This window comes from Ornithodoros turicata, chromosome 1, assembly GCF_037126465.1.
Source record: "Ornithodoros turicata isolate Travis chromosome 1, ASM3712646v1, whole genome shotgun sequence".
NCBI lineage: Eukaryota > Metazoa > Arthropoda > Arachnida > Ixodida > Argasidae > Ornithodoros > Ornithodoros turicata.
In genome coordinates, this window is record NC_088201.1 from 188,514,286 (window position 1) to 188,537,285 (window position 23,000).

Sequence of the window (23,000 nt, forward strand, 5' to 3'; positions counted from 1 at the left end):
TTGCGAAGCAATATTTCGCAATTTATACCTCAAAGCTCGAACTACTCTAACTTTTTTATAAAAGAACATGGATTTAGATAAAGACCGGCTCAATCTTGCGATGTGGCACTCCCCAAAAAACATATAATTACTAAGTTCAGGGAAATTTAGGTAACAAGTTCTGCAAGAGTTACATAGGCTACACCAAGGAGTGTCCGCCTGGCCGCGTAACCAGCCTGCGGAAATGACATCAACGCTGCTCTTACAGTTTTTATGCAAAAATATAGCATGAACCAAAAAAAAAAACCTGAATGGTTCCATACTATTCACCATGTATTGTATATTATTGACATTGAAGCTTGTTCGGTACCTGTATCAGCTGCTCCCGAAGTTCTCTGTGGTGGTCTCCCAGCTTAGGCTCTTTGTCGAACTGTGACAAGCACTCTTCCTTGAGTTTATTATGGTTCATTTCAATGTCAGCATCAGAAGCAGAAATATTAGTCACGCCGGTGGCCTGTAAAACCAAGTATGTAATGAAACGAACGAGCCTATTACACTGCATGAATCAACTGACAGGTTTGTTTTCCACTGATTTCAATACTGATGGTTGAAAATCTCGAAAATGACGCCAGCATGGTAGTGGAAGGTACAGGAAAGCACGACACACGAGGGCCTATCGTCCAAGTCCTCGTCACAGACACGTCGTTGAGGAATATTAAGCGGTGTAACGCGTGCACAGATTTCGACTCATGTTAGAGAAGCCACACGTAGCGAAAATTGATCCAATCCACCGTGGTGTATAGCTCATGATATTAGTTGCCCCATGTCCTGTACTCCAACGCACCAAAACAGTAAGCAGTGTAACCGCAACATTTTTCTAGGGCGCGGATGTTTAGGCAATGAAAAGCCCAAAATACGTTGAAACTGAAGCCCCCAAAACAAAAAAAAAAAAATAGGCAGCGAAAAGAGGCAATAAGACCGTTCTCTTGAGGTTGTATATTCACATTCCTGTAAGGCTTTCCACGATATATGATGCTGGCGCTTTTGCTCGTTTAAGCAATGTTATAGTACGTAAGATTCTGTTTAACCATACTTGTACAGATAGCGCCGATCCTAGGATGGCAGTGTGACTTTTAGACTGAGATTTTGGCCCGACGGAGAATCATCGAACCCAAATCGGTCTTGGTGTCAGCCCCATTTTCTGACTCGATTTAGTCGAATTTTGGACGTTCGAGGCGTACGTGTTTTTGTCATCCATATTTGTGCCATGCCTGGACTAATTCTTCTCCTGTTACTTCGTTCAACATGTGGTAAACACAGGTCATTCTTCACAGCTTTCGTAGTCCAACAACCTTGGCGTGTGCGCATGTAGAGGGGAGCAGTTTCTTTTTCTGGTAGTATACAAAAAAAAAACTGCCCCTATACGTGCTCACGGCCAAGGTTGTTGCACTACGAAAGCTGCGAATAATTACCTGCTTTTACTCTATGCTACTATATATGACAGGTGAAATGGTTCGGACGATCGCGAACATATGTAGCTGAAATGAAAAATGAAACACAGACTACGAAGGTATACGGGAAGTAAGAAAAAAAGGGGGATGACGTATTTACATTTAAGATATTCCAAATGGGACGAATCCAAAAATTCTCGAATCCGACTCCGAATCCAAGGAAGGCTCTACGAATACACGAGTCTTACGAATCTCGAATCTTTCGAATGCTTTCTTTAAAAAGAGTTTTAAAATCCGAGGAAAAACACTTCTAGTGAAAAATGTTCCGAAGCAGAATATGATAGATTTCTTTAATGACAAACGACGTAAATAATGCTTCAGTTTCGGGAGAAAATACACCCATATAGCTATTCTAAAACGCAATTTATTTAACATGTTGTTCGTCGACTACAAGAAATTCATAAATTCTCGAGTCTGAATTATTTCCATAAAACTAAGCAACAATCACAAGCAAAGCCATGTTACTTTTAAACTTGTAATGCAACAGTTCCTGTCTGAACTCTTTCAGTCTAGAGCAATGTAAACAAACAAACAAGAACACAGCTGTCGGCCAGTGAGGCTTTCAGCGGACTCCGAGGGCGCCAATTTGAAAAAGTAACAAACAAACGGTGCTTGGTGGATTCGAAAGATTCGATTCGTCGTTTGGGGCTCTGGGATTCGCATTCGCTAATCTCGAATCCCTGCCTAGGATTCGAGGATTCGTGAATTCGCGGATTCGGTTGCCACATCCCTGGCTAAAAGAGTTGTCTACGCCTTAGTCGGGACTGTCTTTTCTTGATGTCCTGAGATATGATATATATATATATATATATATATATATATATATATATATAAAGAGAGGAAAAAAGCCATTAAAAAATAAGAAAAATGACGCTAGATGTGTTTGAAATTCAAACTTACAGATTAAGATGGCTTCTATGGCTGCACGTAGAAAAACAGATACTCATGGAACGATGCGACAGCACCAGAGGACACGTGTTTCGCCGTGTTTGCGGCTCGTCGGCCCTGGGTAGCTGCGCATCGTTCGGGATTGGCAAACCAGGGGTCACTCAGCGAGCGATATACACCTGGGAGGGTGACTGAGCACTTCTCAATGCCACAGTGCAAGCCAGTGAATTATAAAGAGAGGAAAAAAGCCATTAAAAAATAAGAAAAATGACGCTAGATGTGTTTGAAATTCAAACTTACAGATTAAGATGGCTTCTATGGCTGCACGTAGAAAAACAGATACTCATGGAACGATGCGACAGCACCAGAGGACACGTGTTTCGCCGTGTTTGCGGCTCGTCGGCCCTGGGTAGCTGCGCATCGTTCGGGATTGGCAAACCAGGGGTCACTCAGCGAGCGATATACACCTGGGAGGGTGACTGAGCACTTCTCAATGCCACAGTGCAAGCCAGTGAATTATAAAGAGAGGAAAAAAGCCATTAAAAAATAAGAAAAATGACGCTAGATGTGTTTGAAATTCAAACTTACAGATTAAGATGGCTTCTATGGCTGCACGTAGAAAAACAGATACTCATGGAACGATGCGACAGCACCAGAGGACACGTGTTTCGCCGTGTTTGCGGCTCGTCGGCCCTGGGTAGCTGCGCATCGTTCGGGATTGGCAAACCAGGGGTCACTCAGCGAGCGATATACACCTGGGAGGGTGACTGAGCACTTCTCAATGCCACAGTGCAAGCCAGTGAATTATAAAGAGAGGAAAAAAGCCATTAAAAAATAAGAAAAATGACGCTAGATGTGTTTGAAATTCAAACTTACAGATTAAGATGGCTTCTATGGCTGCACGTAGAAAAACAGATACTCATGGAACGATGCGACAGCACCAGAGGACACGTGTTTCGCCGTGTTTGCGGCTCGTCGGCCCTGGGTAGCTGCGCATCGTTCGGGATTGGCAAACCAGGGGTCACTCAGCGAGCGATATACACCTGGGAGGGTGACTGAGCACTTCTCAATGCCACAGTGCAAGCCAGTGAATTATAAAGAGAGGAAAAAAGCCATTAAAAAATAAGAAAAATGACGCTAGATGTGTTTGAAATTCAAACTTACAGATTAAGATGGCTTCTATGGCTGCACGTAGAAAAACAGATACTCATGGAACGATGCGACAGCACCAGAGGACACGTGTTTCGCCGTGTTTGCGGCTCGTCGGCCCTGGGTAGCTGCGCATCGTTCGGGATTGGCAAACCAGGGGTCACTCAGCGAGCGATATACACCTGGGAGGGTGACTGAGCACTTCTCAATGCCATTGAGAAGTGCTCAGTCACCTGAAGCCTCAGTTTTTATTCTCCAGTCGAACTTTACCTCCGACCGCTCCCGGGAACAACGGGAATCTTACTTAATTTACAAATTCCGATCGGCCATTAACGAGGACCCTGGCATGCTGTCAACAATAAGAAGTCTAACAGCCTAGATAAGACCCTGTTGCCTTTTCTCGTTTCAGGCAGATCAAAATCCCCACTGACCCACAAGGACGATGACCCCACTCCTGGACCTGACACAAAAACGCTCTGGAATTTCCCCAATTGACAACCGCCAGGTGGCGGGAATTTCCCCCAACCGACCACGTCATTCTCAAGCCCCTTATCAGCCTCGTGGCCACATTTAGCTCTTTTGTCCCGAAGAAGGCGGAGCTTCCGCCGTAACGTAGACATCCTCCCTAACTTTTATGATTTTTAAGTTTTAATAAACCCCTTTTTTGTTACTTCCCCTACTTTCGTCTTCTGTCTCCCATTTATTTCAACTATAATTACGTAGCCGTCCGATCCAACTCCAACTTCTCAAGATATATATATATATATATATATATATATATATATATACAGAGTGTTCAAAATTAGGCTTTAACGAGCGCTACGCAAACACAGCGATGACAGGCGACCGGATAATAACTTTACGCTACTTGTGTAAGAAACAGGTGCTGCTAATTATGTAGCACCTGTTTCTTACTCAAGGGAAACTCTTACCGATAACAACGGGAATCATACCTTATCTACAAATTCCTATCTGCCATAAAACAAAGGCCTTGGTGTACTGTCAACTAAAATAAGTTAACTACTTAGATAAGGTGCTGCTTCTTTTTTCTTTCAGCTGGGGTCCTGATAACCCCCCTCCCCCACTCCAAGGATGATGACACCACCCAGACTTGACACGACGTACCTGGACTTGATCTACTGACAGCTTCCCTACTCCGGGCTGACTAGTCCCAAGTAGGACGCAACAGCTCTACTCGGCTGGGAGTGCACGATGAAATTGTAAACATGGCTCGACGTGCAGCCATAGAGCATTAGCTGTTTTTCCTTTGTATATGTACTTGCTAGCTTGTACTGCGGCCTCTACAGGTGGCGCTGTCACCGTGCAACATTGACGTCTCGCCGAGACGCACTGTTAGTGCCAACCCAAGATCGTCTCACTTCCCAACTCCGGGCTGCCGAGTCCCAAGTAGGACGAAACAGCTCTACTCGGCTGAGAGTGCACGATCAAATTGTAAACATATGCTCGACGTGCAGCCATAGAGCATTAGCTGTTTTTCCTTACTATATGTACTTGCTAGCTTGTACTGCCACCTCTACAGGTGGCGCTGTCACCGTGCAACATTGACGTCTCGCCGAGACGCACTGTTAGTGCCAACCCAAGATCGTCTCACTTCCCAACTCCGGGCTGCCGAGTCCCAAGTAGGACGAAACAGCTCTACTCGGCTGGGAGTGCACGATCAAATTGTAAACATATGCTCGACGTGCAGCCATAGAGCATTAGCTGTTTTTCCTTAGTATATGTACTTGCTAGCTTGTACTGCGGCCTCTACAGGTGGCGCTGTCACCGTGCAACATTGACGTCTCGCCGAGACGCACTGTTAGTGCCAACCCAAGATCGTCTCACTTCCCAACTCCGGGCTGCCGAGTCCCAAGTAGGACGAAACAGCTCTACTCGGCTGGGAGTGCACGATCAAATTGTAAACATATGCTCGACGTGCAGCCATAGAGCATTAGCTGTTTTTCCTTAGTATATGTACTTGCTAGCTTGTACTGCCACCTCTACAGGTGGCGCTGTCACCGTGCAACATTGACGTCTCGCCGTTTAACCCAAGATCGTCTCACTTCCCAACTCCGGGCTGCCGAGTCCCAAGTAGGACGAAGCAGCTCTACGCGGCTGGGAGTGCACGATCAAATTATAAACACACACACACACACACACACACACATATATATATATATATATATATATATATGTAACTCAAACATCGCCATGCCAGTACTGGACAGCTGTTTCGGCCTTCTTGGACCTCATCAGCAGTACGCAGGCAGGCAACGTTTGAGTGGATGGCGTCAGAAGGTCACGTAACACGTGATTCCTTCCGTCAGGGTGAGATAACTCACTCACTGAAAGCCCAGTGCAAAGCCAGTGAAGTATGCTGGTAAAAAAAAATAGCCGGAGCTCTTTGGCTGCACGTATAGCATATGTAGGTAACTCAAACATCGCCATGCCAGTACTGGACAGCTGTTTCGGCCTTCTTGGACCTCATCAGCAGTACGCAGGCAGGCAACGTTTGAGTGGATGGCGTCAGAAGGTCACGGAACACGTGATTCCTTCCGTCAGGGTGAGATAACTCACTCACTGAAAGCCCAGTGCAAAGCCAGTGAAGTATGCTGGTAAAAAAAATAGCCGGAGCTCTTTGGCTGCACGTATAGCATATGTCTGTAACTCAAACATCGCCATGCCAGTACTGGACAGCTGTTTCGGCCTTCTTGGACCTCATCAGCAGTACGCAGGCAGGCAACGTTTGAGTGGATGGCGTCAGAAGGTCACGTAACACGTGATTCCTTCCGTCAGGGTGAGATAACTCACTCACTGAAAGCCCAGTGCAAAGCCAGTGAAGTATGCTGGTAAAAAAAATAGCCGGAGCTCTTTGGCTGCACGTATAGCATATGTCTGTAACTCAAACATCGCCATGCCAGTACTGGACAGCTGTTTCGGCCTTCTTGGACCTCATCAGCAGTACGCAGGCAGGCAACGTTTGAGTGGATGGCGTCAGAAGGTCACGTAACACGTGATTCCTTCCGTCAGGGTGAGATAACTCACTCACTGAAAGCCCAGTGCAAAGCCAGTGAAGTATGCTGGTAAAAAAAATAGCCGGAGCTCTTTGGCTGCACGTATAGCATATGTCTGTAACTCAAACATCGCCATGCCAGTACTGGACAGCTGTTTCGGCCTTCTTGGACCTCATCAGCAGTACGCAGGCAGGCAACGTTTGAGTGGATGGCGTCAGAAGGTCACGTAACACGTGATTCCTTCCGTCAGGGTGAGATAACTCACTCACTGAAAGCCCAGTGCAAAGCCAGTGAAGTATGCTGGTAAAAAAAAATAGCCGGAGCTCTTTGGCTGCACGTATAGCATATGTAGGTAACTCAAACATCGCCATGCCAGTACTGGACAGCTGTTTCGGCCTTCTTGGACCTCATCAGCAGTACGCAGGCAGGCAACGTTTGAGTGGATGGCGTCAGAAGGTCACGTAACACGTGATTCCTTCCGTCAGGGTGAGATAACTCACTCACTGAAAGCCCAGTGCAAAGCCAGTGAAGTATGCTGGTAAAAAAAATAGCCGGAGCTCTTTGGCTGCACGTATAGCATATGTCTGTAACTCAAACATCGCCATGCCAGTACTGGACAGCTGTTTCGGCCTTCTTGGACCTCATCAGCAGTACGCAGGCAGGCAACGTTTGAGTGGATGGCGTCAGAAGGTCACGTAACACGTGATTCCTTCCGTCAGGGAGAGATAACTCACTCACTGAAAGCCCAGTGCAAAGCCAGTGAAGTATGCTGGTAAAAAAAATAGCCGGAGCTCTTTGGCTGCACGTATAGCATATGTCTGTAACTCAAACATCGCCATGCCAGTACTGGACAGCTGTTTCGGCCTTCTTGGACCTCATCAGCAGTACGCAGGCAGGCAACGTTTGAGTGGATGGCGTCAGAAGGTCACGTAACACGTGATTCCTTCCGTCAGGGTGAGATAACTCACTCACTGAAAGCCCAGTGCAAAGCCAGTGAAGTATGCTGGTAAAAAAAATAGCCGGAGCTCTTTGGCTGCACGTATAGCGACGTATAACGCACGTATAACGTACGATGAGGTCCAAGAAGGCCGAAACAGCTGTCCAGTACTGGCATGGCGATGTTTGAGTTACAGACATATGCTATACGTGCAGCCAAAGAGCTCCGGCTATTTTTTTTTACCAGCATACTTCACTGGCTTTGCACTGGGCTTTCAGTGAGTGAGTTATCTCACCCTGACGGAAGGAATCACGTGTTACGTGACCTTCTGACGCCATCCACTCAAACGTTGCCTGCCTGCGTACTGCTGATGAGGTCCAAGAAGGCCGAAACAGCTGTCCAGTACTGGCATGGCGATGTTTGAGTTACAGACATATGCTATACGTGCAGCCAAAGAGCTCCGGCTATTTTTTTTACCAGCATACTTCACTGGCTTTGCACTGGGCTTTCAGTGAGTGAGTTATCTCACCCTGACGGAAGGAATCACGTGTTACGTGACCTTCTGACGCCATCCACTCAAACGTTGCCTGCCTGCGTACTGCTGATGAGGTCCAAGAAGGCCGAAACAGCTGTCCAGTACTGGCATGGCGATGTTTGAGTTACAGACATATGCTATAGTGCAGCGACAGAGCTCCGGCTATTTTTTACCAGCATACTTCACTGGCTTTGCACTGGGCTTTCAGTGAGTGAGTTATCTCACCCTGACGGAAGGAATCACGTGTTACGTGACCTTCTGACGCCATCCACTCAAACGTTGCCTGCCAGCGTACTGCTCATGAGGTCCAAGAAGGCCGAAACAGCTGTCCAGTACTGGCATGGCGATGTTTGAGTTACAGACATATGCTATACGTGCAGCCAAAGAGCTCCGGCTATTTTTTTTTACCAGCATACTTCACTGGCTTTGCACTGGGCTTTCAGTGAGTGAGTTATCTCACCCTGACGGAAGGAATCACGTGTTACGTGACCTTCTGACGCCATCCACTCAAACGTTGCCTGCCTGCGTACTGCTGATGAGGTCCAAGAAGGCCGAAACAGCTGTCCAGTACTGGCATGGCGATGTTTGAGTTACAGACATATGCTATACGTGCAGCCAAAGAGCTCCGGCTATTTTTTTTACCAGCTTACTTCACTGGCTTTGCACTGGGCTTTCAGTGAGTGAGTTATCTCACCCTGACGGAAGGAATCACGTGTTACGTGACCTTCTGACGCCATCCACTCAAACGTTGCCTGCCTGCGTACTGCTGATGAGGTCCAAGAAGGCCGAAACAGCTGTCCAGTACTGGCATGGCGATGTCTGAGTTACAGACATATGCTATACGTGCAGCCAAAGAGCTCCGGCTATTTTTTTTACCAGCATACTTCACTGGCTTTGCACTGGGCTTTCAGTGAGTGAGTTATCTCACCCTGACGGAAGGAATCACGTGTTACGTGACCTTCTGACGCCATCCACTCAAACGTTGCCTGCCTGCGTACTACTGATGAGGTCCAAGAAGGCCGAAACAGCTGTCCAGTACTGGCACTGCGATGTTTGAGTTACAGACATATGCTATACATGCAGCCAAAGAGCTCCGGCTATTTTTTTTACCAGCATACTTCACTGGCTTTGCACTGGGCTTTCAGTGAGTGAGTTATCTCACCCTGACGGAAGGAATCATGTGTTACGTGACCTTCTGACGCCATCCACTCAAACGTTGCCTGCCTGCGTACTGCTGATGAGGTCCAAGAAGGCCGAAACAGCTGTCCAGTACTGGCATGGCGATGTTTGAGTTACAGACATATGCTATACGTGCAGCCAAAGAGCTCCGGCTATTTTTTTTACCAGCATACTTCACTGGCTTTGCACTGGGCTTTCAGTGAGTGAGTTATCTCACCCTGACGGAAGGAATCACGTGTTACGTGACCTTCTGACGCCATCCACTCAAACGTTGCCTGCCTGCGTACTGCTGATGAGGTCCAAGAAGGCCGAAACAGCTGTCCAGTACTGGCATGGCGATGTTTGAGCTACAGACATATGCTATACGTGCAGCCAAAGAGCTCCGGCTATTTTTTTTACCAGCATACTTCACTGGCTTTGCACTGGGCTTTCAGTGAGTGAGTTATCTCACCCTGACGGAAGGAATCACGTGTTACGTGACCTTCTGACGCCATCCACTCAAACGTTGCCTGCCTGCGTACTGCTGATGAGGTCCAAGAAGGCCGAAACAGCTGTCCAGTACTGGCATGGCGATGTTTGAGTTACAGACACATGCTATACGTGCAGCCAAAGAGCTCCGGCTATTTTTTTTACCAGCATACTTCACTGGCTTTGCACTGGGCTTTCAGTGAGTGAGTTATCTCACCCTGACGGAAGGAATCACGTGTTACGTGACCTTCTGACGCCATCCACTCAAACGTTGCCTGCCTGCGTACTGCTGATGAGGTCCAAGAAGGCCGAAACAGCTGTCCAGTACTGGCATGGCGATGTTTGAGCTACAGACATATGCTATACGTGCAGCCAAAGAGCTCCGGCTATTTTTTTTACCAGCATACTTCACTGGCTTTGCACTGGGCTTTCAGTGAGTGAGTTATCTCACCCTGACGGAAGGAATCACGTGTTACGTGACCTTCTGACGCCATCCACTCAAACGTTGCCTGCCTGCGTACTGCTGATGAGGTCCAAGAAGGCCGAAACAGCTGTCCAGTACTGGCATGGCGATGTTTGAGTTACAGACATATGCTATACGTGCAGCCAAAGAGCTCCGGCTATTTTTTTTACCAGTATATATATATATATATATATATATATATATATATACAGTTATGAAGGAATGAAAGGCAAACAAAGAAGGTAGGGGAAGTAAAAAACGGGACGATTTATTGCAATTTAAACGAATAGAAAGATATCTAGGGGTATGGTCAACGTTGCAGCGGAAGCTCCGCCTTCTTCAGGACTTCCTTCATTCCTTCATAACTTTACTTTATATTTACTTCGTGGCCTTCTGAACTTTTATTCGTCTCTCTCTCTCTATATATATATATATATAAAAATGAGCGAATGCTCCATGGCTGCACGAGAGGCATGTGTTTACAATTGAAGCGTGCCACAGTACCAGCTGTGGACGGCCGTTTCGAGCTTTTTGGCTCTCATCGGCACAGCGTAGGGATGTGACACCCTCTTGGGTCGGCACAAACACTGTCTCTGCAAGACATCAATGTCGCAGGGTGTTATCAACACCTCTGGAGGCCGCAGTGCAAAGCCAGTAAGTACAGATTATAGTAATACAGTAATAGTATATAGTAGTAGTATATAGATACTCATGGAACGATGCGACAGCACCAGAGGACACGTGTTTCACCGTCTTTGCGGCTCGTCAGCTCTGGGTAGCTGCGCATCGTTCGGAATTGGCAAACCCCCCTAGGGGTCGCTCAGCGAGCGATATACACCTGCGAGGGTGTTGGGAGAGGAGTGTTGGGAGGGTGTAGTAGAATATATATATATATATATATATATATGGTGAGGTAAAAGGATTATCAAACGGCCACGAAGTTTTACAGAAGTTCAAAAAAAGACGCGGAAACAGATTTTAGGGAAGTTACAAACACTAGTTTATTACATAGGGAGACGTTAAAAAGGGCAAGGGGTCGACGTTTCGACAGTGGCACTGTCTTCGTCAGGACAAAAGATGCGTAGCTGGTTACACATTCCTTAAATAGGTTTGGTACATGACGTCATAGTCGGTACGGGCACGCCACAGGCGTTTGTCAATGAGTCAGATTCGGGAATATTCCAGAAGGTCAAGTCCGGGTGGTGATGTCATTCGCCGTAGGTCACTGTCCGCTTTGGGGGAAATTCTAGGCAGGATGAGCGCTGCTTCAAACTATGCTGAAAAAAAAGGAAAAGAAAAAGAGAAAGGAAACGAAAAGGAAGAAAGTGTAGCCCATCTAGGCGGCCAGATTTCTTACCGTTGAAAGTGCTCCCAGATCTTCGTTAATGGTTGATTGGAATTTGTAAATGAGATAAGATTCGCGTTGTTCCCTGCACCGATCTGAGCTAAAATTTGACTGGAGAATAAAAAGTGACACATTATTTAGTGAATGACCTGGTTGCTTGAAATGGCGAGACACCGGGAGGTTTGGCTTTTTTGTAACGTCAGATCGGTGGTTGTTGAACCTGATCCAAAATGATGTTTTAGTCTGACCAACGTATTGTGCTTGGCACATGCCGCACTGAATGGCGTAAATGACGTTAGATGAATTACAGTCGAAGTCACCACTAATTTTGACGGGAAAATCTGAATTAGTACTTTTAAGTACTTGGGTGCTTTGCATTAATTTGCATATTTGACACCTGCGACCATCGCATGGGTGACAGCCGTTCCCTGGATGCGCTGCTTTGCTAACCTTAGAGCTAACTAGATTATCGTGCAGGTTGCGCGCGCGCCTGTAGGTTACCCGCGGTGGCTGAGGAAAAATTTGTCCGATGCGCTCCGATTGGAGAAGGATACTATGGTGACGGTTTAGTATATTGTTAACGCTTGGAATATTGCTGCTAAATGCTAAATTTTTCCTCAGCCACCACGGGTAACCTACAGGCGCGCGCGCAACCTGCACGATAATCTAGTTAGCTCTAAGGTTAGCAAAGCAGCGCATCCAGGGAACGGCTGTCACCCATGCGATGGTCGCAGGTGTCAAATATGCAAAGTAATGCAAAGCACCCAAGTACTTAAAAGTACTAATTCAGATTTTTCCGTCAAAATTAGTGGTGACTTCGACTGTAATTCATCTAACGTCATTTACGGCATTCAGTGCGGCATGTGCCAAGCACAATACGTTGGTCAGACTAAAACATCATTTCGGATCAGGTTCAACAACCACCGATGTGACGTTACAAAAAAGCCAAACCTCCCGGTGTCTCGCCATTTCAAGCAACCAGGTCATTCACTAAATAATGTGTCACTTTTTATTCTCCAGTCAAATTTTAGCTCAGATCGGTGCAGGGAACAACGCGAATCTTATCTCATTTACAAATTCCAATCAACCATTAACGAAGATCTGGGAGCACTTTCAACGGTAAGAAATCTGGCCGCCTAGATGGGCTACACTTTCTTCCTTTTCGTTTCCTTTCTCTTTTCCCTTTCCTTTTTTTTTCAGCATAGTTTGAAGCAGCGCTCATCCTGCCTGGAATTTTCCCCAAAGCGGACAGTGACCTACGGCGAATGACATCACCACCCGGACTTGACCTTCTGGAATATTCCCGAATCTGACTCATTGACAAACGCCTGTGGCGTGCCCGTACCGACTATGACGTCATGTACCAAACCTATTTAAGTAATGTGTAACCAGCCAGGCATCTTTTGTCCTGACGAAGACAGTGCAACTGTCGAAACGTCGACCCCTTGCCCTTTTTAACGTCTCCCTATGTAATAAACTAGTGTTTGTAACTTCCCTAAAATCTGTTTCCGCGTCTTTTTTTTTTAACTTCTATATATATATATATTATATATCTTTATATATATATATAGATACTCATTGAACGATGCGACAGCACCAGAGGACACGTGTTTCGCCGTGTTTGCGGCTCGTCGGCCCTGGGTAGCTGCGCATCGTTCGGGATTGGCAAACCAGGGGTCACTCAGCGAGTGCCAATCCCGAACGATGCGCAGCTACCCAGGGCCGACGAGCCGCAAACACGGCGAAACACGTGTCCTCTGGTGCTGTCGCATGGTTCAATGAGTATCTGTTTCTCTACGTGCAGCCATAGAAGCCATTTTAATCTGTAAGTTTGAATTTCAAACACGTCTAGCATCATTTACTTATTTTCCCCGATCCCGAACGATGCGCAGCTACCCAGGGCCGACGAGCCGCAAACACGGCGAAACACGTGTCCTCTGGTGCTGTCGCATCGTTCAATGAGTATCTGTTTCTCTACGTGCAGCCATAGAAGCCATTTTAATCTGTAAGTTTGAATTTCAAACACGTCTAGCATCATTTACTTATTTTTTAAATGGCTTTCCCCCTCTTTATAATTCACTGGCTTGCACTGTGGCATTCAGGAGTGCTCAGTCACCCTCCCAGGTGTATATCGCTCGCTGAGTGACCCCTGGTTTCCCAATCCTGAACGATGAGCAGCTACCCAGAGCCGACGAGCCGCAAACACGGCGAAACACGTGTCCTCTGGTGCTGTCGCATCGTTCAATGAGTATATTTTTCTGTACGTGCAGCCATAGAAGCCATTTTAATCTGTAAGTTTGAATTTCAAACACGTCTAGCATCATTTACTTATTTTTTTAATGGCTTTCCCCCCTCTTTATATATATATATATATATATATATATATATATATATATACAAATATAAAAATGAGCGAATGCTCTATGACTGCATGTGAGGCATATGTTTACAATTCAAGCGTGTCACAATCCCAGCTGTGGACTGCCTTTTCGAGCTTTTTGGCTCTCATCGGCACAGCGTAGGGCTGTACGCTCTTGGGTCGGCACAATCACTGTGTCTCTGCAAGACATTAATGTTCCAGGGTGGTAGCAACACCACTGGAGGCCGCAGTGCAAAGCCAGTAAGTACAGGTACAAATATAAACATGAGCGAATGCTCCATGGCTGCACGTGAGGCATATGTTTACAATTCAAGCGTGCCACAATCACAGCTGTGGACGGCCGTTTCGAGCTTTTTGGCTCTCATCGGCACAGCGTAGGGATGTGACACGCTCTTGGGTCGGCACAAACACTGTGTCTCTTTTAGGGTGTTAGCAACATCTCTGGAACATTGATGTCTTGTATATATGTCTTGTATATATAAGCACAGAAAAGGTAAAGAGGGAATTCAGAAGTTTACATGCAACAATTTTGAATTCGATAACAAGCATTATCTGCAAATTAGTGGTACAGCTATGGGAACAAAAATGGCCCCCAACTATGGTAATATGTTCATGGGCTATCTTGAAGAACGCTTCCTAGAGACATGTTTGCTCAAACTCATTGTCCAGAAACGCTTCCTCGATGACGTATTCATGTTGTGGCCCCATTCTGAGGAAAGCCTTTTATCGTTCATAGATAATTTTAATAACGTCCACCCGACTATGAAATTTACCCACACTTATTCTAAAAAGGCCATAAGCTTTCTGGACGTTCATGTTAAGATTTGTAACAACTCAATAGAAACAAACTTGTACCGTAAACCAACAGACTCCCAGCAGTACCTGTCATTCAATAGTTGTCACCCGCGACATACTAAATTAGCCATCCCTTACAGTCTAGCCATACGCTATAGAAGAATCTGCTCCCGCGATGACGAATTAGATGGTAATCTTGACAGCCTTGAAGAAACTTTAGTTAATCGCCAATTCCCGCCAGACCTAGTGAAAAATGCACTCAGTAAAGACCGCCATACGAACCGCACGCAACCTAAAGATGAGAAGCAATCTAACCAAACCAAAGCAACCTAAAGATGAGGAATGTGTCAACCTCACTCTAACATTTAACGGTAATATGTATATTACCGTCATATTATATTATCATATTATATTTTTAAGGTCAGGTAATTACCTCACCTTAAAAATATCTTACAACGACACCAGCCCCTTCAATCCTAGTCGGAACGTCTAAATGAAATATTCCCTACACCGCCCCGTATAACATACCGTCGCGCGCAGAACATTCAGGATCACTTGGTACACTCTAACATTAACAACCCGGAACATACAGTCAAAGGCTGCCACCCTTGCATGGGACGTTGATGTCAAATTTGTAACCTGATGCAGACCGCGGATACAGTACACAGTACAAATTGTAATTTCCTTATAAACATCAGTGGCGATCACGACTGCAACTCCTCTAACGTCGTATATTTATTACAGTGCAATTTTTGTAAAGCACAGTACATTGGCCAAACTACAACAAGTTTCGGAATTCGATTCAATAATCATAATACTGATATGACAAAGAAACTAAATCTCCCGGTCTCCCGCCACCTTCGCGAACCTGGCCATTCCTTCAATGACATAACTGTATTCATTTTACAGTCAAGGTTCATATCTAACCGCAGCAGACAGCAACGTGAGTCTTATTTAATTCATAAATTCCAATGCACAATAAACGAAGAAAGGCATATTGTCCACAGTCCGCAGCCTGAGCTCATGGTCAGATTTGAGCACTCAGTCACCCTCGCAGGTGTATACCGCTCGCTGAGCGACCCCTAGTTTGGCAATCCCGAACGATGCGCAGCTACCCAGAGCTGACGAGCCGCAAACACGGCGAAACACGTGTCCAGTGGTTCTGTCGCATCGTTCCATGAGTATCTGTTTCTCTGCGTGCAGCCATAGAAACAATTTTAATCTGTAATTTTTCATTTCAAATACGTCTAGTGTCATTTACTTGTTTCTTTAATGGCTTTTTCCCTTCATTATAATTCACTCGCTTGCACTGTGGCATTGAGGAGTGCTCAGTCACCATCGCAGGTGTATATCGCTCGCTGAGCGACCCCTGGTTTGCCAATTCCGAACGATGCGCAGCTACCCAGAGCTGACGAGCCGCAAACACGGCGAAACACGTGTCCTCTGGTGCTGTCGCATGTACATATACATATATCTGTGTGTGTGTGTGTGTGTGTTTTGCTGGGGCGTGTGCCGAGGCAACGACGGGCGCAGGAAATCTGCAGGGGCGTGCGGGGCTCTATTCCTAATACTTTTAGGAAATAGGTCAATTTTTGAAAAAGGAAATTGAAGAGTGAGAGAAGAAGGCGGAGGGTACGTCGTGACGTAGCCTATTCCCCTGGCAAGTGTCTCGCGACGTCATCTCGGCATTTCATGGATATGTAAGCAGCGCGTGATCTGAGAAGAGAAGAAATGCACGGGGCTCTTTCGACGTCACGGGAGGATCGACCATCCGCGGCTGCTACGGTCTGCCACTGCTTTTGTAAATTTGATATTGCGCTGTGATAGTACAAAGCACAGCGATAATATTTTGCATGGTGATTCGTGACGTGCAGATTGAAGAATGAGGCGAATGAGCTTTAAGGTGGGTTAATCTCGCGTCACCGCTTTCCGTTCGCTGACTTACAAATCAGCGAATTGATAGGACGTGCGAAAAAGGATATCTCCCTTAGGCTCGTGAGAACGATAAGCTACAATGTCCCGGGTGATTATCTGGTGCACAGGCTCCATTAAGGCCTAATTTATTTTCGCTACGCTGCTCACAGAGCCATGTGCGCCCGAGCGACGCTATGTGTAGCTAAATTCACTAGTGAATTGAAGAAAGGAGATTCTGCAGTACATGTACGTCACAGTGGCACAGCGTTTAGCCACGATGTCCCTCAAGCCGAACAGCTGCTGCACGATTGTTCGCTGCTGTGCTTTGCAATGTGTACTTCGCTGGAGTATCCCACAGATGACCAGGATGATACTTAGAGTGACCGCTGGAAAGGCGCCATGTAGTGGCATACGCCTGTTTGTGACGCTTATGTATTGAGAGTTTCTTTTGGGTGATATTATCCTAACTGGCCGACAGTTCGGTTGAGTGTTCGGTTGAGTGAAGTTCGGTTGAGCGAAATATGCCAATGGGTGGCTTACCTTTTCCATCTCAGTTTCATATTTTTGGATGATTTCTTCCCTGATTCTCTTATTGTGGATATATGCAGTTGCCTGTGAATAGAAATGATACTGAAGAAAATTTTTGCATCGTTACCAAGGTAAGATATAGAAAGTACATGGGAAAATTTCAATTATTCGCTGTATTCATTAATACTGATGTGTGAGAGGTAGGTTCTTGAACATTACGTCACTTGTACTTAAATCTACTACACTACCAAATGTCATGTGTAGTCAAACCTACGTTGAAGACAGACATGGGTTGAGGGAGCTCCTTTTGGTCGAAGACGGTGAAATAAGTCTGAAATATATAAACACATTTATATAGTCACTTCCCGGCTGGCGGTCTCGCGCACATGGATCAATATAAATAAATCGTAACGTTGCTATAGTGTTCTTCACACACAATAATAAATAAATCTTGATAAATTATGTCAGTAGATATTGAATGCTTCAACCAAAAGAAGCGAAATAAGGGCAAACAAACAAAGTTCGGCAATGTCCTCATTCTGTGATAATACAACGCGTCTACAACATACAACACACAGAGCTCACCTGAAACATCGACAAGAGCTCCTTGCACTTAATAATCCTTCCATTGACCTTTTTTGGAACAAGCCTTTCGGGTGAAAGAAGATAAGACACGAGGTCCCTCATGTGATGCTTAAATCCTCCAGATATATCTGTGAATGAAGATTCGTATTGTGAGGTACCGATGTACGTGAGTGTGTAGTTAGAAAACAGTGTACACGTAGGAAGAATGTTCAAGCAAATCAGTATTCTAGTATTCGAATCCCTCCAGCTGAACAGAATTGTGGCGACTGAAAAATGGGGGCGATAGGAAGAGTGCATAGTAAACCCTGTATCCAAAAGCTACCCAAGAACCCAAGGGCGACAAAAATCCGTGTGCTCCCTGTCAAAAGATTTCTTCACAGGACTACACTCCTATTTAAGCGGGCAGGGAGTGTAGTTCCTGACTTACCAGATTTCATAGGACTGTGCTTCCCTCTATGTTAGTGAACGAGATGGTGAGTCCACGCACATGTTCCCCTTTTGATCAAAGAAGGAGGACCTCGCATGTCTCCTTTATACTATGATATCTGTAGGACGGTGCTTTTGTAAAGGTCACGGCGTCGTGGTTCATAACACTTTAATCGGCGCGCAATTGGTTGGCGGAGCGAATTGGAAAAAAAAACGACAAAAAGAGCGGTAGTCGTACGTGATGCGAGAGACGTCAGTATTTCAGACTATATGTGGTGAACCCGGAGAGTGCGTATGTCGTCCTCAAATATGACGTTCAGGGCCCGGGAAGACGCTGAGATAATTAAATTGGTACTACAGTGTGCATGCCTTTGCGATATAGTGTGTGTCACGTAAGGCGTGCACAGAATTTTATTAAATTCCCAAATTATTTAGTTTTTGCAAAAGTATTTGAATATATTTATTCCCGATGGGGCCTACTCAAGGCGGTTGTGTAACTATAATTATCAAAGCCGTTAATTAACTTTCATAACTAATCGTAATAATTAGTGAAAATAGGTTGACCGCGTAATTACAGAGCTGTAGACCATGAGAAGCACACCCCTCAAGAATCGAAACCGCAGCCCCTTGCTGTGTTCTAGTAAAAAAATGCGCGAAAATGCAAACTATTTCAACATTGCGCGGGTTTTTCGGCCACTTTCTCCTGGACCCATATCGGTGCCACCCTTTCTCAACTGACAACAGGCTGTTTCTTAACGCATGAAACATCCCGTTTGTCCCAGCAGTAAGTGTCAGATGGAATATTGATGCTACTTCTCAGTCCACTTAAAGTTGTACACAGCGGAGAGACAACGACAGAAAGAACCAGACGGGATCTTTCGCTATGTACATGACTTTCTGTTGTACTGTGACACCTCAGATGTCAATTCGGACTTTGATATTGCATACATAATGAATCTTTTCGACTAGTATGTACAGGGAATGAAATTTACAGATGAGTTACCTGACAATTTTCGGATATCATGATCATGCGGGAGGCTGGTCACCTGTGCTGGGCCTATAACCCAAAATCTAATAAAGGTAACCTCTCATACGATTCAGGGCGTTCAAGGACTGTGAAAAGTGCTATCATCATGTCCGCACTTACTGCAGCCTTGGACAAATCATGTACGCATACCCTCAATGAAAGATTCCGCATGCAGTTAGATAGAATGAGAAGGAGCGGGTACCAAGAAACCCTGTTATTACAAGTTACAGAAACCATGCTAAACAAATTAAAAGGTTCGAATAAGACACAACAGCCGACCGGTCAAGCTACCTTACATCCATTGCATCACGCACAATTAAAAAGAAATGGGAGCAAGACGCGCAGTTCCTGTGGACATCACGGCCCCAAACAAATAGCTCAAGGTATGCCCTGCCATAAACAAAAAAGAAAAGAAGCTTGTCAGTTACAGCGCAAGAATGAACTGGCAGATGTGCACAAGGGACTGTCTACAGTATCCTTTTATCATGCAACACAGTCTATATAGGCCAAACGGGCAGATGCACAAAAACAAGGTTCAGAGAGCATGCGTCTGGTCATCTGGCAGTTATCTGCAAAAACTGCAGATGCGAACCTCTATTTAAAAAAAACCACAGTAGCAGCAACCTTTCAAAACCAACTGGAAAGAGATATCCTTGAAGCCTACTAGATACACAAAGCCTGTGATAAATGTGTAATCACACCATCTCTCGATCTCAAGCAACAATCTCACAACAATCTCAGACGACAGTGAATTGTACACTCTTAAAAATGAACTTTAGCGCATAGCACGCTCTTACCTAACCACCATAATCTCAAATGATATCGTCATCTGCTCTGATTTGTTGAAAATCGATGGCATATGCCTTTTTTGTGGTACTTATGCGGTTCATAATTGTCACAGAAAAGGCTTACGCCTCCCATTTTCAACTAATCGTGGCAGATAGCGATATCATTCGCGATGATGGTTGGCTAGGAGCGTGCTATGCGCTAAATTTCATTTCTAATAGTGTAGTGTTTACGTGTTTGTGATATATGCCTACCAAATGGAATTTTGCTATTGAAGTGTGTCAACAATAAAAAAAAGAAACTTTTAGTTTTCAGTACGCAGCCTTCCCGTCAGGTTATTTGTGTCCTTGCCTCTCTGCTGTGTAAAGCTTTAAGTATGAATTACCAACCACGCCGTTTCTCTACCTTAGTTCTCAGCCGACGTTCTCACCAAAACTACGTTATGCCGCCTTTGGTTTTGTTCCCCACATTATCTGGTTGACATCGTCATTTTCATGAGTTTTGTGAAGACCACATACCGCTACATCCAGCCCTGTTGCTGAGTGATAACCTCTTGTACCTCCTTCAAGAATTGTTAGCTTTTTTAGGGATATGGCCTTTTAAATACACTATGGTTGTGTGCTGCTTAATTCCTACGATATATCGTTTGATTTTTAACTAGTCACAATTTTGCCATGGTTTTTGCGCATTATAGCATGAGTTGCTTTTGGGCCAACAAAATACAATCATCATCATCATCAACATCACCCCCCCCCCCCCCCAGACACCGTTCGTGATTTCATCTGATAAATGTCACACAGTAAAACTGCCAATCCATAACTTCCAAAATCACGGAGATCAAGAATGACTCGCTTCGCTGCTCGATAGGTGTGTACCTTGTACGATGTTTTAACAAACAAAAATAACGGTACCGACCAGGACGCAATCGGGCATCGCTTGAAAATATTGTATTTTCGCACATTGTTTACCACGGCTTTTTTTGTGCACGAAAAAGCGCTGCGGTTTCGATTTTAGCGGAGGAGACTCCCTGGAAGTGTGCTGTGCAACTTTGCAATAGTGCGGTAAATCGATTTTCACTGACTATGAAGATTAATTACAAAAGTTAATTAACGGCTGCGCCTAATGGTGCACCTCCACCTTTGAGTATAGCCCATCGTGACTAGGTATATTGGACAACTTTTCTGTGAGAAAACCAAATCGGGAATTTAATAAAATTCTAGACAGCCGTAAGGCCTGTTCCGACATATAGCAGCGCGCTAATATCGCGCTACAATACAGCGCGTTAAATTAGCGCGCACTGTTGTCGGACGGTTCACACTTGCGAATTCACACTGGCGCTATAATTCAGCGGAAGTTCGGAGGTTGTTTCCGTCTCTCCCATCATGGCACCTACGGACTTCGACAGCATGCAAACGAACTACCTCGATCGACTGACTAATCCAAAAATTACCAGATATTTTGTATGACAGACTCGCCAGTTCTAATGCGGTCGCCGTGCCGTGAAATCTGGAAGAAAAACAACTCGACGACTTCCGCGACGTCATCACTGAAGAGCCTCCGCATTGGTCAAACGAATTTAGTGCTAATATTTAGTGCTAACTCCGGCAAGCGCTAATTCTTAGCGGTTTGGAGCACTGTGAGGAGGAAAATATCGGGCTATTATCTAGCGCTATGTGGAATATAGCTATATGTCGGAACAGACCTTTACATGATGCACCCTGTATTTATTTCATCGAAGGAATCCAATATACGAGGTATTTATTTTTAGCATTTACATAATTTTTATTTAAAAAGCTATGGGAGCAAAATAGATGCGGTTTGCGAAATGCGAGACTGCATCCTCTGGAAGAGAGTACGTAACAACGAGATGACTTAAAATCCATTAATTAGCTTTTGAATTAAGAAATTTCGGTGCAAAGCGACATGCAAGGTTGAAATACTCGCCCCTGCGTTAAAATATGCGTTCACGAATTTTTACATGCAAATGAGCGGAAACCGAAAAAGCGCCCCTGAGAGGATATATCATCCTCACCGACGGATGCTTATGTTTGCCGAAAAGCAATATATCAGGGCAGCTAGACGGCACCTACTGTAATCGCTTCATTCCTCCATAGCATGTGAAATAAGCGCTCCGCATTCCCGGTCGCCGCGGTTTCGGTTTTGGCTCATTTGCATATAAAAATTCGGAAATAGATATTTTAACGCACGTGCGTGCTTCAATTTGCCATCTCGCTTTTACCCGAATACCCCTGGTTAAAAAGTTTATTAATGACTTCAAGTGATTAGTGATCTTGTAGTTGCACACTTTCTTAGAGAAGATGTCTCCCTGGCCGTAGAACTCAACTGAAAGAGCATCATCTAGGCAGCTCTTATACTATACAGGGTGTCTCAGGTAGATCCCCAGGCTAAATAATTCACGAGCGGGTACACCGATCGAATAACTTTCTTTTTTACAAGTATCTGTCGGTTACCACCTACAAGCCGCGCACCGTGGAAATGAGTAGGAGGGGCTCATTATTCAAATAAAAATTCAAATGTGTTTCGTGAAAAATAGCAGGGAGCCGTCGGCATTAAAATGGGTACTACACCTTTTGGGACCATCGGTGGACACCTTTTAAAGAATATGTATATGCAGGGTGTCCTAACTAAATACGAACATATATTTTTTAAATATATTATAAGAGTCCGGTCGAAGGCGGCGCTGACTGGCGAAACGTCGACCCTCGTAAATCGCTTTTTCCCAGATGAAATCAATTGCAATATAGCATATGCTGAAGGGCACTCCCTATGAGGGCATTAGGAAACTCTTAAGCCAGTGGCTTAATTAACTTTCAATAATTAACTTTTTAATTATAAAATGACAACATCTGTTTCCTTCGGTCTCCTCATATTGTAGCTGCTTTCAGAACACAAATCCGTTCGGTAGGTCGTCCACACAAAATTCGTGAAGGCACACCGTTCTTTTCGTTATTTTTTTCATTGCGCATCTTCGGAGACGCGACTTTCCTTCACCCCCAATGTGAGAGGACGAAGGAGCACAGTGCCGCCCCATGCGTCGAAGAACAGCTTTAACTTGCCGAAAGAAAACAAA

General features: G+C 45.1%; 1 protein-coding gene across 1 annotated transcript in view; it reads right to left on the bottom strand.

The window, feature by feature from the left end:
- Positions 1–146: 146 nt before the first annotated feature.
- The window catches only part of LOC135392029 (atlastin-2-like), a 60,838-nt gene continuing 37,984 nt past the window's right edge, over positions 147–23,000 (bottom strand). Inside the window, exons 6-10 of the mRNA XM_064622651.1 lie at positions 17,671–17,798; positions 17,360–17,416; positions 17,098–17,169; positions 350–493; positions 147–215 (exon numbers count right to left, since the gene is read on the bottom strand). Coding sequence (XP_064478721.1) covers positions 147–215; positions 350–493; positions 17,098–17,169; positions 17,360–17,416; positions 17,671–17,798 — 470 coding nt within the window. The remainder of the gene's footprint in view (positions 216–349; positions 494–17,097; positions 17,170–17,359; positions 17,417–17,670; positions 17,799–23,000) is intronic.